Consider the following 16,109-nt stretch of genomic DNA (forward strand, 5'->3'; position numbering starts at 1 on the left):
TCAGTTAAATTCGCACAGTGCCGAATCGCAAAAAGTGGCCCAGACGTAAGACAGCAAAATCCTCCGGTGGTAAAGTGGTTAAGCTTCTTCATTCCATGTCCTACACATTTAATCTAATGTACGTTTTGCATTCAGAGAGACTGCTGCCCACTTCACCAGTCAGCATACCTGTTACCTCTTTCCCAGTAACAGAAAGGGGTTCCGCCGAGCACATAGCACAGGCAAACATGTGTACTCTCACTTAACTCCGCTTGCCTTACCAAGTGACCAGGCATAGATCTCCAGTGACTGACAGAGACCGACAGCTAGGGAGGGAGTTAAAGCACTGACTCCCTTGCTTCTGGAGAACCTGTCACCTATCAGGTACCACACCAATGACTGGTTGCTGTTTCTGCTTGTAGTTACTCATAAGTCTTTGCCATAGTGATGTTACGCATACCCCATATTGTGGTTGAGGACGCAAGTTCTTTAAAAATATGCCTAGACCTCACATGCACCCCTTTGAATAACTTCAGACCAGGATCCAGCAGTTGAATCAAGTTTTACTGTACCTTGACAAACATACACTATATTGTCAAAAGTATTGGGACGCCTGCCTTTACACTCACATGAACTTTAATGGCATCCCAGTCTTAGCCTGTAGGGTTCAATATTGAGTTGGCCCACCCTTTGCAGCTTTAACAGCATCAACTCTTCTGGGAAGGCTGTTCATAATCCGGAGTGTGTTTATGGGAATGTTTGACAATTCTTACAGAAGTGCATTTGTTAGGTCAGGCACTGATGTTGGATGAGAAGGCCTGGCTCGCAATCTCTGCTCTAATTCATCCCAAAGGTGTTCTATCAGGTTGAGGTCAGAACTGTTCAGGTCAGTCAAGTTCCTCCACCCCAAACTCACCCAATAATGTCTTTATGGACCTTGCTTTGTGCACTGGTCCAAATCATTTGGTGGAGGGGGGTAATGGTGCGGAGTTGTTTTTCAGGGGTAGGGCTTGGCTCCTTAGTCCCAGTGAAGGGAACTCTTAAGGTGTCAGCATACCTAGCATACCAAGACATTTTGGACAATTTCTTGCACTGAATGATCTCTAAAGACGTCAGCGTGCTGACGAAACACGTAGGATTGGAACGCACGTAGCGTCGTCACGTGGGAGCCGAGTGGAACTCAAACCGGAAGGTACATGCTTACAGCTCCAGTACCACGTTCCTCTCTAGTTCATCTGATTACCGTGACGGTCGCGCACTTTTTACATTGGTTTATGTGATTTTATGGATTTTATGCCACCTATTTTATGTAAACCCTAAGTGGGAAATACATTTTTTGTATTGGAAATACTACACTATTTGGACTTTGCTTCCTTGCATGACCCATATTGGAGGAAAAGACATCTAGGAAGCTGCTGACACAGGCCAGATCTATTGGATTGGACCCGTCACATCTTTACCCAGTGGGGAATACCACATAAGCGTTTATGGTCATGCTGTCATATGACAGTCATGACCCACCACATCTGGTGAGCGATTAATCTTTTCACGTGTGGATCACGCACCACAGGAGGAAGTCAGCTTGATTGTAAGCTGAAGGGGAAGAGCACCTATTTTCAAGCACCAACACTTTAAATATAAAGACTGTGTTTTAACAATTGTTTTTGGACATTTGAAAGACTGTTCGCTGATTAACTTTATGTGCACTGAGCACTTTTGGTATAATTTATTGCACCTTTTGCACTTGTTACATATAATTTGCCTATGCAATCTTCATTTATATTTATATTTTTCTTGTATATTCACTTGTATATATTTATATAATTTATTAATGACTTCATTATTATTGCACAACAGTTATTAGTTGCACATACTCATTGATTTGATACATACGTGCACAGACGGCACAATTTTAATTATTTTGGTTTATCAAGTACTTGGGCAAGCGCTGAGGTTGGTTTCTCTACTAGAGGCCATTTTATCCACTGTGGTAGATTAGCTCGGTGGCGGGTATGGATGACCCCTTGAGGGGGTTTGTTACACAGGGAGATAGCCGAGAAGTGGTTGCAAACAGTTTGGTTTATTCATGCAATTTTCTTCACCAGACTGCAAGCTTCAAAAACAGCATAATTCAAACTAAACATAAATAAAATAAATCCTTGCCACTGTGGGCGGCTACCTTCTCACATACAGGAACCTACCTACGGAGTCTGTCTCCAACCTACTGTTGGGCAAACTTTGCCGATCCTACAGCAGACACTCAATAGTCCATTTATTTTCTCTTCTCACAGCACATGTTCATTGGACTTTCCTTTCACATAGAAAACATCCCTTTGTTTGTCTCTTCACACTCTTCACATAGCAACCATTCCTTTGCTTGTCTCTTCACATAGCAAACAGTGCATTTATTTCTTTTCACATAGAAATAGTCCAAGACCTCACCTTGAGTAGTCTTCAGTCTTAATTAATTTCCCCTTCACACAGGAAATGTCCAATGGTTTCTTTTCACATAGAAACGATCCAAGACCTCACCTCGAGTAGTCTTCACACTTGTTACCCTCCTCAGCGCACATCGCTTCAGGAAGTCTTCCCCATGCTCACACAGCTTTCAGGGGGCACACATCTGACTGTCCTCCTCTACCCACACGGCGTCAGGAGGCAGCAGTCCTTCTCCCAGGCTTCACACAGCGTCAGGAGGCAGCAATCCTTAGACTTCCTTTGGACAAATTATAGAGGCCTTAACTTCCTCATTCCGAACAGCTGAAGGCCTTTCAACTTCTTTACACCTTCCTGCTGCCTTTGCAGCCGACACCCTATAGTAATTAGTGAATTTTCTAAACCAGGTGGAAATGTATCTCCTGTCTGTGACTACATCCACAGATTTACCTGACTTCCTGTCACACCACCTACTAATTTACTCTTCAGCTGCTGCAAATCTTAATACTTAACAGATAGGTCTTCATATCCAGTGGCACGAGGGCTATACCCTTATTAGGTATAATACTTGTTATTAGAATTTAATTAATGATAATTACTAACAATGATTTTGACATATAGTGGAGGGGATATTTAAAAATAATCTGCCTGGGCTCGGGTGTAAAGTATGCTAGATACACTGCTGTCAGTAAGAACTCTACAGAGGTTCGAAAACCCTTTATCTCTCTTCCCAGTTTTGGCTGAAGTTTGAAATTGAAGCTAATATAGAGCTCACGTTTCTCTATCCATATTTTTATTACACTAAATTTATACTACTAAGAAATATATATTTTTACAGGCAGCCTGAGTAGAGAATGGAATAAAAAAAGCTTTCATTACTCCAAAGCTCACAACAGACAAAGATATAAAAATTTATTGCAGGAGGCGAAGGGAACTTGTACCAACATTAGAGCACCAAAGCAATAACAGGAAAACCTCAGATGAAATATATGTAGCCAGGCTGTCACAAGAGCTACTGAATTCAGGGAAGAGATGAGGTCGTTTACTTGCCTAAGTATCGGAAATAATGGAGAGACAAACTCAAGGTCACCCAGAAAAAGCCTCAATGGTTCCAGCATTATTTTTAAAATTACATTTAGCAGTATTGAAAACACAGCACAGCAGACTAATGTTGACATATTGTAGGCTTGTATTTCTAAACCAATGAGCATTCAATTTGCGGTTGGCTTATGCAGTGAATCCTGATTATTACATTTTGTTTACTTATACCCTCTGCCTCGGTTCACAATGCTGACCTTCTAACAATCTACAGGACAGATGTCTAAAAGGAAACAAAATATACACATTAGTGTGTCTACACTGCTCTAGACATATAGCAGATAGAAACTGACTAATTACCATGGGCAACATAAACTTTCATTTTTATTATTGCTATTTGAGTGACTGTTAGGCCCCTTTCACATTATTGGTCCGATTGGGTTGGCCTGTCAGTTTGCATGTGGCCGTTTACACCTGCCTATATCCAATCCAATCCAAGCCACTAAAAATGGACAGAGGGGGGTCCATTTCCCTTTCGTCTAGCGCAGTGATTGCCAAACTGCGGCCCAGGAGCTGAATGCAGCCCTTTGCTTGCCTATATCCAGACCTTGGGGTACTATTCCTCACACTTATTTGAGACACTATTCTTCTAGCTGACATCAACAATGGGGTACTATTCCTCCCAATGAGACCAATGATGGGGAACTATTCCTCCCCATAATATCAAACGTGGTGATGTTTTCACCCATTGATTCCAGGAAAATTTCTGTTCTGGCTTCAGTCTGCCCCCCCCTCCCCCCAAATTCTGAATGACATTATACTGGCCCTTTGTTTAGAACGTTTGGAGACCCCCTGAGCTAGCGGATAGGATGGCCATAGAGGAGAGCCAGTTGTGTCTGTGTCCACTCTGCATAAGTGGAGCGGACACTGACCAGCCATCCACCTCCTCATGTAAAAAGTGGAAGCAGCCTCAGCCTCAATTCTGCCCAGGCCACACCCCCACAAGCCCACATATATAGAGACAGAACCTGAGAAAGTCTGAGGACTGAGCAATGAAAGGTCTTTCGCTGTGCTGGTACCAGAGCTGGGGAGACCTGTTGCCATGTTACACTTATGAAAATAGATTCTTGTGGGGACCTGATCGTGAGGACTGAGAAACAGGGGACAACAGACTGCCAATCATTTGGGACCAGATCCATTGTGTACCAGGAGTGGTGAGAGGAACAAATTGTGCCTATCCCATTACTGACCGCAGTTAATTCCACTGTCCCTCACTGTCCCTTACTTAGCAGCCCTACAGTCCTCCACTGCATACAGTTTAAAGAGACAGTAACAAGTGCACCACCATACAGGCGGGCCCCAACGTTAGCTTAAATTTGCTAATTGGGGCACCAAGTACTTTACAGCCTTCCTCAGGGGTACTCTTTTCAGGAACGTGTACACTCATCAACTCTTGGTGGTGCATGGGCAGTGCGACACTTATTGAATAGTTATAGCCAGGAGTTACAGTGCAACTCCTGGCGAGTGTCATTCACGCATTTCATGGTTGATGTTGTTTTTGTCAATGCTGTGTATACCAGTTTAATGTGGTTTAACCTTTTTGCAGTTTAAGAATATTTTTACGACCTTCACCGTGCCCAGAACTGGCAGTGGTTGCCCGGGATGTGGAGGGGGGGGGTATTTGTGATACTTTCTCTAGCCTGAAACTGTGGAAATTGTGAGAGGTTGAACTTGACGAAAACCTCTTCATTTTCTGTTGGGTCCATTCAGACTTATGTGTTACTCGTGTGTTACTATAACATGCTTCGCTTTGTGCAGCCGTGTCAATGGGCTACAATACCATGGTACATGTTATTGCACAGCAACATGGAAAATGTGTAAATGTAGCCTACGGCAGGTTAGAACATGAATGCAGGAATGCTGAATGCTTTTACTATGTGTATAAAACTTACCATAGGTGTGTGCAGCCTATTGCATTAGGGTGATCACCCCAAAGCTCAAACACACATGCCTTTCACAGCAGTGAATGAATGGGAAGTGCTCTGTGCTGAGAGGCTTCCTGTTCAATCACAAACTGAAGCAAAGTAAACACAGTTTCCTATGCTTCAGTTATGAATGTACACAGTGAGTGAGTGTGTTTATTGTGTTTATTTAGAAATGGAACTAGGTACTAGCCCCTTCCCCCACTCTCCAACCTGAAACATCCCCCCGCAGCAGCCAGGGGGAGAGGAGGGAAGCTGGCAGCACTGCAGGTGGAGAAGCCAACAAAGTGGAGGGAAGCCCAGGCAGTAGGGGGAATCAACATAGTGATTTGAGTGTGCCCATGCACATCTGGCACACCCTCTGCGCATGCCTATGAAACGTACACTTTTACTTTTATGGCTTAGCAGAAACATTTTAAAGTATGTATGCAGAAAGCTTTTTATTTTTTACATACATACTTTATTTTTTTCTTCAATATCTCCAGCTGTGGTTTTAGATTGGTATCCATAAATGATAAAAAAAATGTAGCATTTTTTTCTATAGTGCTGGATGTCTGAATTAGTAAAATGTATAAATTAGCTGTCAATTATGTAAAATAATCTACAAAAGCAAAATAGATCATTATTCTTCATCTGCTTTCTGTCCTGTAAGTGTGAAAAAGGATGAACTGAAATCACTTTTATTACAACAGCCTGGGACAACCTTCTGTGGTAATGTATTGTTATGTCCCATAGACAATAGACAGCTTGAATGACACTATATAAAGACCTGTGCACTGCCGGATCTATTAGTGTCTAGTGGCGGAGCAGAGTGTAATCTATATCAGAGCTGACCTGTGTACAAGAGCCAATACATCAGACAGTATGAACCCTGCCAAGCTCAGGAGCCGGACAGAAAATCAGTTCAAGGAAGAGCAAGAAATGGATAATTTGGGGAAAAGAGCTTGGGATAATCCAGCCTATGATGGTTCCCCCTCTCTGAAGATCAAAGCCATATACAATCCCAAAACTATTCTGGAAAATCCATATGACAGTATGGACCACTTGGGGGACCCTCCACCTTACCAGGAAGAAAGGAAAACTAAAAGGGGCAACCTATGTTCACGATTCTGTTGCAACATTGGCCGAGGAATTAGAGGTAAATTCACTGATCTTCAGCAAAGTTTATCTATCCATATTCTCTGGACAATACTTGTGCAAGCTGGAGCACCACAATTATAGGAAACTACAATTTCCAGGGGGCTTTGTCAGCTGCTAGCAATGCTGAGACATGTAGTGCATCAACATTTAGAGAGTATATTTGGTTCAGGTAGATGTTTTAAACGGATGTTAATATAATGACAAAAGAGAAACATTACTACTATGCAATTTGTGTCAATCTGCTATGCTATTTAAATTGCCACCAAAATGAAGGCATTTGAAATGTGTCAATTTTTCTCAAATGAAACCTGTACGGGAAAGGATAGAAGATGCCGTTGCAGGCTTCCTCTTCTGAAAATACTTGTTTTCTGGCTCTTGTTCTATTGCAGTACTTTAGTGCAGTGCTTTAGTACTTTGAATCACTGGGGTTGATTTATTAAAGGCAAAAAGGCTGTTTATTTTGCAAGGGAAGTTACACTTTGCAAGAACTTAGTTATTGTGGTGAAGTTTCACTTTGCAAAGAAAAGCAATCATGAGCAAGGAAAATGTAAAAAAAGAGATTAAGGAATTTTGCTATAACATGTTTGAATGATGACATTCAGCAGCGCTTCACCTCATTCACTAGATCTGGGGAAAATTCCCATGCAAAGTGCAACTTCCCTTGCAAAGTAAACAGTCTCTTTGCTTTTAGTAAATGTTCCCCACTGACTCGGAGATGGAGATCATGACCTTTGGCCTTCCAGATCTGAATGTTTCTTCCAGGCCAGTGCCCTAGAGAGGATTGAAGTCAGACACAGCCAGGTAGCTAGCAATATCAGAATGTCAACAATGGCAAACGTGACAAATGTTGATAAAACTATATAGATTTTTTATGATAAATTTAGTTGGGTCTCTGTCTGTATATCTCATCTATCCCTTTCTTATATTTCCTTAAGATCTAAACTGTATAACAGACTATTTTGCATAAAATTAAATAGCTTAAATAATGCCTGCAACTTTAAGATGTCTATTCCCTGATACAGCCATAATTGAGACATTTTTGCTTGATACACTTATTTATTAATTTGTGTGTTCAGGCACTTAGACTCACTTGGGATAGAGCAAGAATTCCGTCTTTGTGCCCAGTGGACAAGACCAGGCCAGCTAGACACATTTATATGATTAATCATAGCTCTCCTTAGTGTTCTACAAAATGACATATTTGGGCTTTTTAGGCTTGTTCTTTCCATGTGTAATTTGTATTAGTCATTGGTTGTGGACTGCTATGAGTGTATTTGTTTTAGGTTGTTTTTATGAATTTTCAGTCTAAATGTTCTGTATAGATATATGTTTTTTACGGGTACTGTAGAGATATTTAGTCCTAAAATACAGTTGTATCTTGACAAGGGGTAAACGTGATTGAATCCTTCTCTTTCTCTTCTCTCTCTGCTTTCTCATTCTTTTTCTCTCAAATTCAAATTATCTTTTTTTTTGGCAGGATCAAATACATTTTAGCATTGTCAGAGCAATTGAAGAATGGTTAAGGGTTAGATTTGGGGGGTGGAGGGTTGTGGAAAGAATGTGTTTTAAGACATTATTAGGGGTAAAGGATAATATAAAGGGAACAGGACGGGAGTCCAGGTATGTTATCATGTTAAAGGATAACATAAAGGAGGATAGGGGGAGTCCATGTAGGGGATTTATGAGTCCCCATCTTTGCAAGTCCCTATCAGTCTGTGAAATGCTGCAACAAATTGTGCAGCTTATTTGCAACACTGGCTCTTCTTCTCCTAGTAGAATGTGGATTTTCTACTCCTCTTCTATAATCTATAAAAGTGAGTGTTTCTCACTGCTGCATACTTGGGGCACCAGAGCAGGACATGGCCTCATCCTGGGCCACCTGATTACACCACTGGCATAATCTACTCTCCATCAGTTTGTTGGTTGATGTCATCCTGATTCGATTTCCCGACTCTGGGCACTCAATCTGTACAGGCTCAGAGTCTTTCTGTCTTCAGGTCTCTCCTGGTCTTAGATATTTCATCTTTCCTTCCTCTGACATAATTATCTCTGAAATTGTTCATTATGTCCTTTATTGATGGGCCACATTTTTTTGTTTTTTGAATGGACATTGTGCTGATAAGTTGGGGCAGTGTGCACGGTTTTCCCTGGTCGTTGCTGGTCAGTAAAACGTTATGATGATATGAGCTGGGCTGCTGTTTGTTAAGCGGCCCCAGTATTTTAGTGCCCACTTCTGTATTGGGAGCAATAGAGGTAATCTGACAGGTTTAGACCAGCAAGTATTGTTGGAGGTGCTCCAATGGACTTGCTGCTTGCTGAATTCAAGATTAGATGAAATAATTATATTGGGTTGGAGTCCCATTTGAGAAGGTCTAGGTAGTTGACAGGGACCTATGCTTCACTGCCTTAAAGGAGGATTAGGGTGATGACACTGTCAAAGATTTTAAACCAGACAGTTAGAGGTTTAAATCAAATTCTTAGATGCAAGTCTAAAAACTCCTCAACAATTCTTTTGGAACTAGTAAAAAAATAAACTTCCATGGATTATTGTAAATTATGTAAATGAGATATTGTCTGATGTACTCAACAAAAAACTGTTGGAGAACGTTTGAACATTGTGGATTAAATATCTTAGATTCAAAATGCATGCTGGTTGCAGGGTGTCGGTGGTTGCAGAATTAGGTTGGTTGGAAATGATATGTCCAAAAACCTTCTTCTTTCCTTTTTCTCTTCTCATATACATCCTTGTTTGCAAGGTGCTTCCAAAAAGGCCCAATGTGTGCCAAGAAAACCTTTCCCACATTGTTGATCCTGTCTCCACTGTGGCCTTGCTTTCCTGCTCTTATCTGACAGGAAAGAAGATGGCATCAAGGTCTTCTGCTCCTGTAGCAATCAAGGTTTAAGATGTTGAAAGTACAGTATACCCTGTGCACTGCATTGTTGTAAAGAGAGGTTCTTTGAACCCCTCAACAAGATGTATTTAGCAACAGAACTGACACTCACTGGATGCTTTTTGTCCCCAAATCATCTGGAAATTATAAAATCTATTGTGTTGGAAAATACCAAGAGGTCAGCAGTTTTCAAATGCTAAGACTACCACATCTAGCTAGCTAAAGTCATTGCAGAGGTAGGTTATTCTGTACAGTACTTTTCTTGGATGCATTCCACTGAATTATTTATAATTGAAACCTTCACAAACTCTACCCACGCTTGAAATATGAATAGTCCAAGGGCAGGCAAGGCCAAAGGAATACACCATGTATAATAAATAGACCACAGTTTTTGTGGAGAATGAGAGTTCTTTCACTTAACAACCCCACCTTCCCCGAGTTTTATAGCTGCTGGCTAGGTCACCATTGGGGTTGTTTATCTATTAGATGATTTGACATCAAGGGTTTTTTGCTAATCTATACTAAATAATAATGAGTAGAATTTAATTATTTTCGAAGAAACTTGGATAAGGCTTTGATGGTAAATACAATTAGATCCAAAAATGTGGACATGGACATCGTTTTTAAGTGGATCCACAGTGGATTTGTATTAAAGCAATCAATATGTGATTTGTAGACTTTCAGCTTTAATTTAAGGGGTTTATTAAAAAAAATATTGCTGCCTGTTTGTTGGTCTTTCTGCCTTCGGTTTTGTCTTCAGCAAGTAAGATGCATGTTCAGTTGGGAGCATAGAGGTAGCTCTTCCAAATTTTAGACGGTGTAGGGAGACTAGTTGGCTATTCCTGGTCTGGCCCAAGCAGACTTATGCCTCGTACACACGCAACGATTATCGTCCGACCGATCGGCCGTCTTTTGTCCAGTGTTGTTGTGTTGGTTGAAATGTGCTCTAGACTGCACACGAATTTTCTCGGCCAACAAAAACCAACTTCAGAAGTGATGTCATGTGCTGGTTTACTTTCCGTGTGTTTTTTCTTCTCTGAGCATGCCCAGTCTTGCTCATCAGATTTTTGTCTGCCGAAATCTGTACTGACTGACGGAAAATCGGCCGTTCTGTTGACAGCCAACAAAAATTTTATAGCCTGCACACCAGATTTTGTTCGGCCGAAAAGTCAGAGTCGGTTGTCGAAAGCATCATACTAACAAGCCGAAAATCGGCCGATCGGACGTTGGCCCAAAATTCACGGCCAACTTTCGATGCGTGTGTACGAGGCATTAGTGATGAACAGGCTATTGCTGTAAAAAACATTGTAATGCATTTGGCTATGTGTACCATAGAAAAATGTGTGCTCTTGATCTACAAATATTTCAAGAATGTATATCTGTTTTGGTATGGTGGCCCTGGAGTTCGGTTTGTACAAGGGTGCCAGCCCAGGCCCAGACTGGAGAATGTTATATTTCATGGGAATTGTGTTTTAGTACTGTCAAGCTGGAATGTTTTCTGGTGTGCACTACAGTGGATCTAGAAAGTATTCACAGCGCTTTACTTTTTCCACATTTTATGTTACAGCTTTATTCCAAAATTGATTAAATTCATTATTTTCCTCAAAATTCTAAAAACAATACCCCATAATGACAATGTGAAAGAAGTTTGTTTGAAATCTTTGCAAATTTAAAAAAAATAAAAAATGAAAAAAATCCCATGTACACAAGTATTCACTGCCTTTACTCTATACTTTGTTGAAGCACCTCTGGCACCAATTACAGCCTCGTGTCTTTTTGAGTATGATGCTACAAGCTTGGCACACCTATTTTTGGGCAGTTTCTCCCATTCTTCTTTGCAGGACCTCTCAAGCTCCATCAGGTTGGATGGGGAGCGTTGATGCACAGTCATTTTCAAATCTCTCCAGAGATGTTCAATCTGGTTAAAGTCTGGGCTCTGGCTCTGCCTCTCAAGGACATTCACAAAGTCGTCTCGTAGCCATTCTTTTGCTATCTTGGCTGTGTCCCTATTGTCGTTGTCCTCTTGAAAGATGAACCTTTGCCCCAGTCTGAGGTTCAGAGTGCTCTGGAGCAGATTTTCTTCTGCCACTGAAAAACATCCCCACAGCATGATGCTGCCACCATCATGGTTCACTGTAGGGATGGTATTGGCCAGATGATGAGCAGTGCCTGGTTTCCTCCTGACATGATGCTTGCCATTCAGGCCAAAGAGTTCAATCTTTGTTTAATCAGACCAGAGAATTTTGTTTCTCATGGTCTTAGAGTCCTTCAGGTGCCTTTTGGCAAACCCCAGATGGGCTGTCATGTGCCTTTTACCGAGGAGTGATTTCTGTCTGGCCACTCTACCATACAGGCCTGATTGGTGGAGTGTTGCAGAGATGGTTCTTTTTCTGGAAGTTTTTCTTCTCTCCAGAGAGAAACACTGGGGCTCTGTCAGAATGACCATTGGGTTCTTGGTCACCTCCCTGACTAAGGCCTTTCTCCCCCGACCGCTCACTTTGGCCAGGCGGCCTGCTCCAGGAAGAGTCCCGATGGTTCCAAACTTTTTCTATTGATGGATGATGGAGGCTACTGTGCTCATTTGGACCTTCAATGCTGCATACATTTTCTATATCCTTCCCCAGATCTGTGCCTTGACACAATCCTGTCTTGGAGGTCTAGAGACAATTCCTTGGACTTCATTGCTTGGTTTGTGCTCTGACATGCACTGTTAACGGTGTGACCTTATATAGACAGGTGTGTGCCTTTCCCAATCATGTCCATTCAACTGAATTTACCACAGGTGGACTTCACATAAGTTATAGAAACTTCCCAAGGATGATCATTTGAAACAGGATGCACCTGAGCTCAATTTTGAGTGTCATGGCAAAGGCTGCGAATACTTGTGTATATGTGATTTTCTTTTGTTTTTTATTTTCAATAAATTTGCAAAGATTTCAAACAAACTTCTTTCATGTTGTCATCCCTAAAAAATCTACAAAATGAAGAGGCAGTCAGTCTTATATGGGGCAGAATTTTGATGTAATGGAAAGGGGCAGTTAACAGAAAGCAGTTGAAGCTAAACTATTTATTGAGACCTTTGTGTGCTGCAATTTGAAGGTGGGTATTGGGTGATTTCATTCAAGAAAATGGGGTGCAACTGGCTGTGTGGAGAATCAGGAAGACAAGGCTTGTCATATAGCTGATTGCTGATCATTGAAGTGATCTCTTAATGAAATTATGGTTTTGACCACATAATACAAGCTGCACAGGCAACAGAGTAGATAGCTCACATATTCTGGGGTGCTTGTAAGTCTATGCTTAATAAACATTTGTTTAGATTGAGGGTGTAAAAAATACTGTCCAATGAGCCAGTGCCATTTTAAGAGCATTAAAGGACCCAGGGCAATGCAGTGCACTGGAACCCTGCCTACACAATCACCCACGAGAATAAAAATGCAAAATATTGATAAGGCGATATTTATTGGTACAGCAGTGCCAGGCTAATGACAGCTTCCAAGTTTGGCGGCTGGGTTCGGTGAACACACACATGGACGGGAGTCAGACTCGACTGTCCTGTGTGTGCCTGTTCCCGTGGAGACAGACAGGCATTCCTGCAGTTGTGGGCTCCCCCTCCACGACCCAAGTGGCCTAACAGCAGCAGAGGGCCGACAGGCGCTTGCCACCTTTCTAAGTTCAGCAGTGGGATGCATACGGGAATCGGCACTAATGCTTGGCTGGGGCTGGGTCGCTGGCCAGGTGGGGCCCCACGGGCAAGTGGGGCCCATGGGCAATGGCCCAGCGTGCCCAATCAGTAAGATGGCCCTGCAATGAGCATATTTCTAACTCAGATCTCAGCATAGACAAGCCAGCCTAGTCCTCTATTAACCCCTGTCATGCTGGAAGATTACAGATGCGGGGTATGGGAGGGTGGCAGAGGACAGGAGATTTCAACTATGACAGCCGGCACCAGCAAAAGGTACACTTTGGACCTAAACCAAGGTTTTAAAGCAAACCTGTACTGAGAGAAATATTGGTTTGAGTGGGGACTGCCATTGCTGACCTTCTAAAAATGCCAGGTGCCTGTCTTCCATAATTGATAACTTGTTGACTCAGAATGATCATACGGGAAAAGTCAGGACTCCTGATATGCATACTCAGTTTGATTAGGTTGATTTGAATACTTTCTCAGTCAGTGACCCAGATTGAAAACTCTGATCAATATCTTTATATTTCTTTTTTTCAAGTATACACTAACTATACAACTATCAGGACTAAATACACTAAAACATTTTTGTTTTATATTCAGGAGTATGCTTGCAGTGTAAAAGTCAGTATGCTAAATTAGTTCAGATCTCAGTGTCTGTGGTCCAGTTTCTACACTATTCCAATCAGCAAATGAATTCTTAAAACATTACACATTACATTAAAACAAGTACCCTCTATTGCTCTCAGCCTCCAAATCTCCAAACTATTTTTTTTAGTTTTTTTTTGCTGCTGTGATTCAACTTCCTGTTAGAAGGTGGCTGCGGGCATTCTCGATGGTCCCCCAGGCAGAAAAAAACTGTAAGAAATAATTTCATTAAATACAAAAATATGTGCAGCGCTAGAAGAAAAAAATTCCCAACAAAATAAATTGTCCAATCGCAGGAAACATTCCACAAGTAACGTAAACAATTGATGGTGAGAAAAAGTCCAATATATAATGGTGCAAATCATATATAAGTGCAGCAAATCCCGTCACCAGTGAAGGTAGAAATATATTGCGCTCACCAGATGGATGGGACCCCAAAACACCTTATAGTGTAGGAGTCAAACAGGCTTAAAAATGATGGAGTGTCCCCACAGATTTTTCACCGATTCCAACGGCAACCATGCAAATCTCCGGTAGATGGAATAGTTCAGAGATTCCCCTTCCACATGGTGGGTGGTAAAACCGGAAAAAATGGAGGGACATATAGCGTAATATTGCTAAAATCAATTTAATATCAATAAAGCTGATACACTTACAGACATCCGTGAAAGACAGGCATATAAGATGTAAAACAGCTGGGCTGACCAAGTCCTCTTTACATGTTTCGGCATAAATGCCTTTTTCAAAAGATAAAGTCAGCAGGTAGCCAGTGTTCTAGAAATAATTTCATGCAGGAACAGTGACGTATCCATACCAAGCTGGCAGGATCTGGACAGCTCCATAGAGACCTGATCTCATTGGAAGCCTTATGCTTGCTTAATGTGGACTGTCCATGTGCCCTCTCTAAGCTATACAGCATCCTGCTTTTGAGAGCTTTTCCTAATAGCCCTCTCTGTGTCTGAGACTGAGAGCAGGAACTGAGACATATCATCTCTGAAGGGGATTGAGACAAAGGAGGAGGATTAAAGGGTAACTCTACTTTTGAGGGGGGGAAAAAAATATAGCCCATAAAAAAATAAATAATATGGTGTAGCACCATACAGGTAGGTGCTAGGTAAATGTATAGTGGGCCCTGTCTGCCTAACAGCAGGACTGTGATCTGTTTAGATAGGGTGTCAGGGCTTCCAGATGTGCCTGCTGAGGGGAGAAGTATCCCCACTGGCTCCTGTGAGAGGCTTCTCATAGGGCAGTGTGGGAAGCCCAATCAGGGGACACATCCCAGCTTGTAACTACCCCAGAAGGCAGATTATGCTTCAAAGGATTCTGGGAGTGGGTATAGGTTTGGGGGGGAAGTGCCTGGCATGGTGTCTTTGGTGGGAGCAGAGTCCCAGGAAGGAGAGTGCGGCTGTCTCTCCTCCTGTCAGAGGAAGGTGGATGTCTTGGGGTGTCGCCTGAGTATCCAGAGAGAGTGCTGAGTTGAGCTGAGGAGATCTAGTGTGCCGAGAGCCTGCGGAGGGCGAGAGAGAGGTCCAGTCCCAGGAAAGCCTACACAGGTTGTGAGTACTGCGGATTGCGCCTGGGGGTCCGCCTGAAGTTAGAGGGAACCACTCCGGAAGAGGTTCTGGGATCCAGTGTCAGCTAGCTTTAAAGGGGGTATCTAGGTTGAGGACCCTGAAGCTACAGAGGGGGTACATAGTTAGTGGACCCTGAAGAGTTTGAGGTTAAAGGGGGCACCTGCAGTTTGGGCCCTGAATTGTATAGTTACAGTGACAGCTATACAGAGTTCTACTATATACTACCTCAAGCTGTGCCAGGAGGGGGAAAGTATTCAGTGACTTTCACAGTGCAACAGTGTCAGGAATTCTACAGTTCTCAGTCTTGGATCTTCTGGACTATAAGTCGAGGATTCAGCACTTCTTCTGTTTTACAGAATATTCTCAGTGTCGGAGAGCGTTGGCTGGTGTCGGCTGGTGTCAAGGAAGCGCCAACGGGCATTTCAGAAGTAAAAGTCCCAATTGTAATTGGTTTAAGCCTCAAGGAGTATCCCACTCATTCCCTTCTCCCATCCCCTTAATTCCAATAAAAACCACAAACAAAGATGCCGGAGTTGTCGCTGATTCAGTTATCACACCCAGGGTCACAGCTAACATGGGCTGGAGAGATTACCGGTACTAATGGCAGACCCACGTCAGGCCATAGGCCTGGAAACCTTGCTACAATATACAATTGCAAAATAAGTCATATTGAATGTGATTAGAAATTACCTTTCCTCTTCAATCTGCAGCTCTGTAATTTTCTGTAAAATGCAAT

General features: G+C 42.3%; 1 protein-coding gene across 1 annotated transcript in view; it reads left to right on the forward strand.

Moving 5' to 3' along the window:
• Window positions 1–6,299: 6,299 nt before the first annotated feature.
• Window positions 6,300–16,109, forward strand: part of PKD2L1 (polycystin 2 like 1, transient receptor potential cation channel) — a gene marked incomplete at its 5' end in the record, with an annotated part of 92,289 nt that continues 82,479 nt past the window's right edge. Inside the window, one exon of the mRNA XM_082269276.1 lies at window positions 6,300–6,573. Within this exon, the coding sequence (XP_082125402.1) occupies window positions 6,300–6,573 (274 nt within the window). The remainder of the gene's footprint in view (window positions 6,574–16,109) is intronic.

This window comes from Pelophylax lessonae, assembly GCF_965119305.1.
Source record: "Pelophylax lessonae genome assembly, chromosome: 9".
In the NCBI taxonomy this organism is placed as follows: Eukaryota; Metazoa; Chordata; class Amphibia; order Anura; family Ranidae; genus Pelophylax; species Pelophylax lessonae.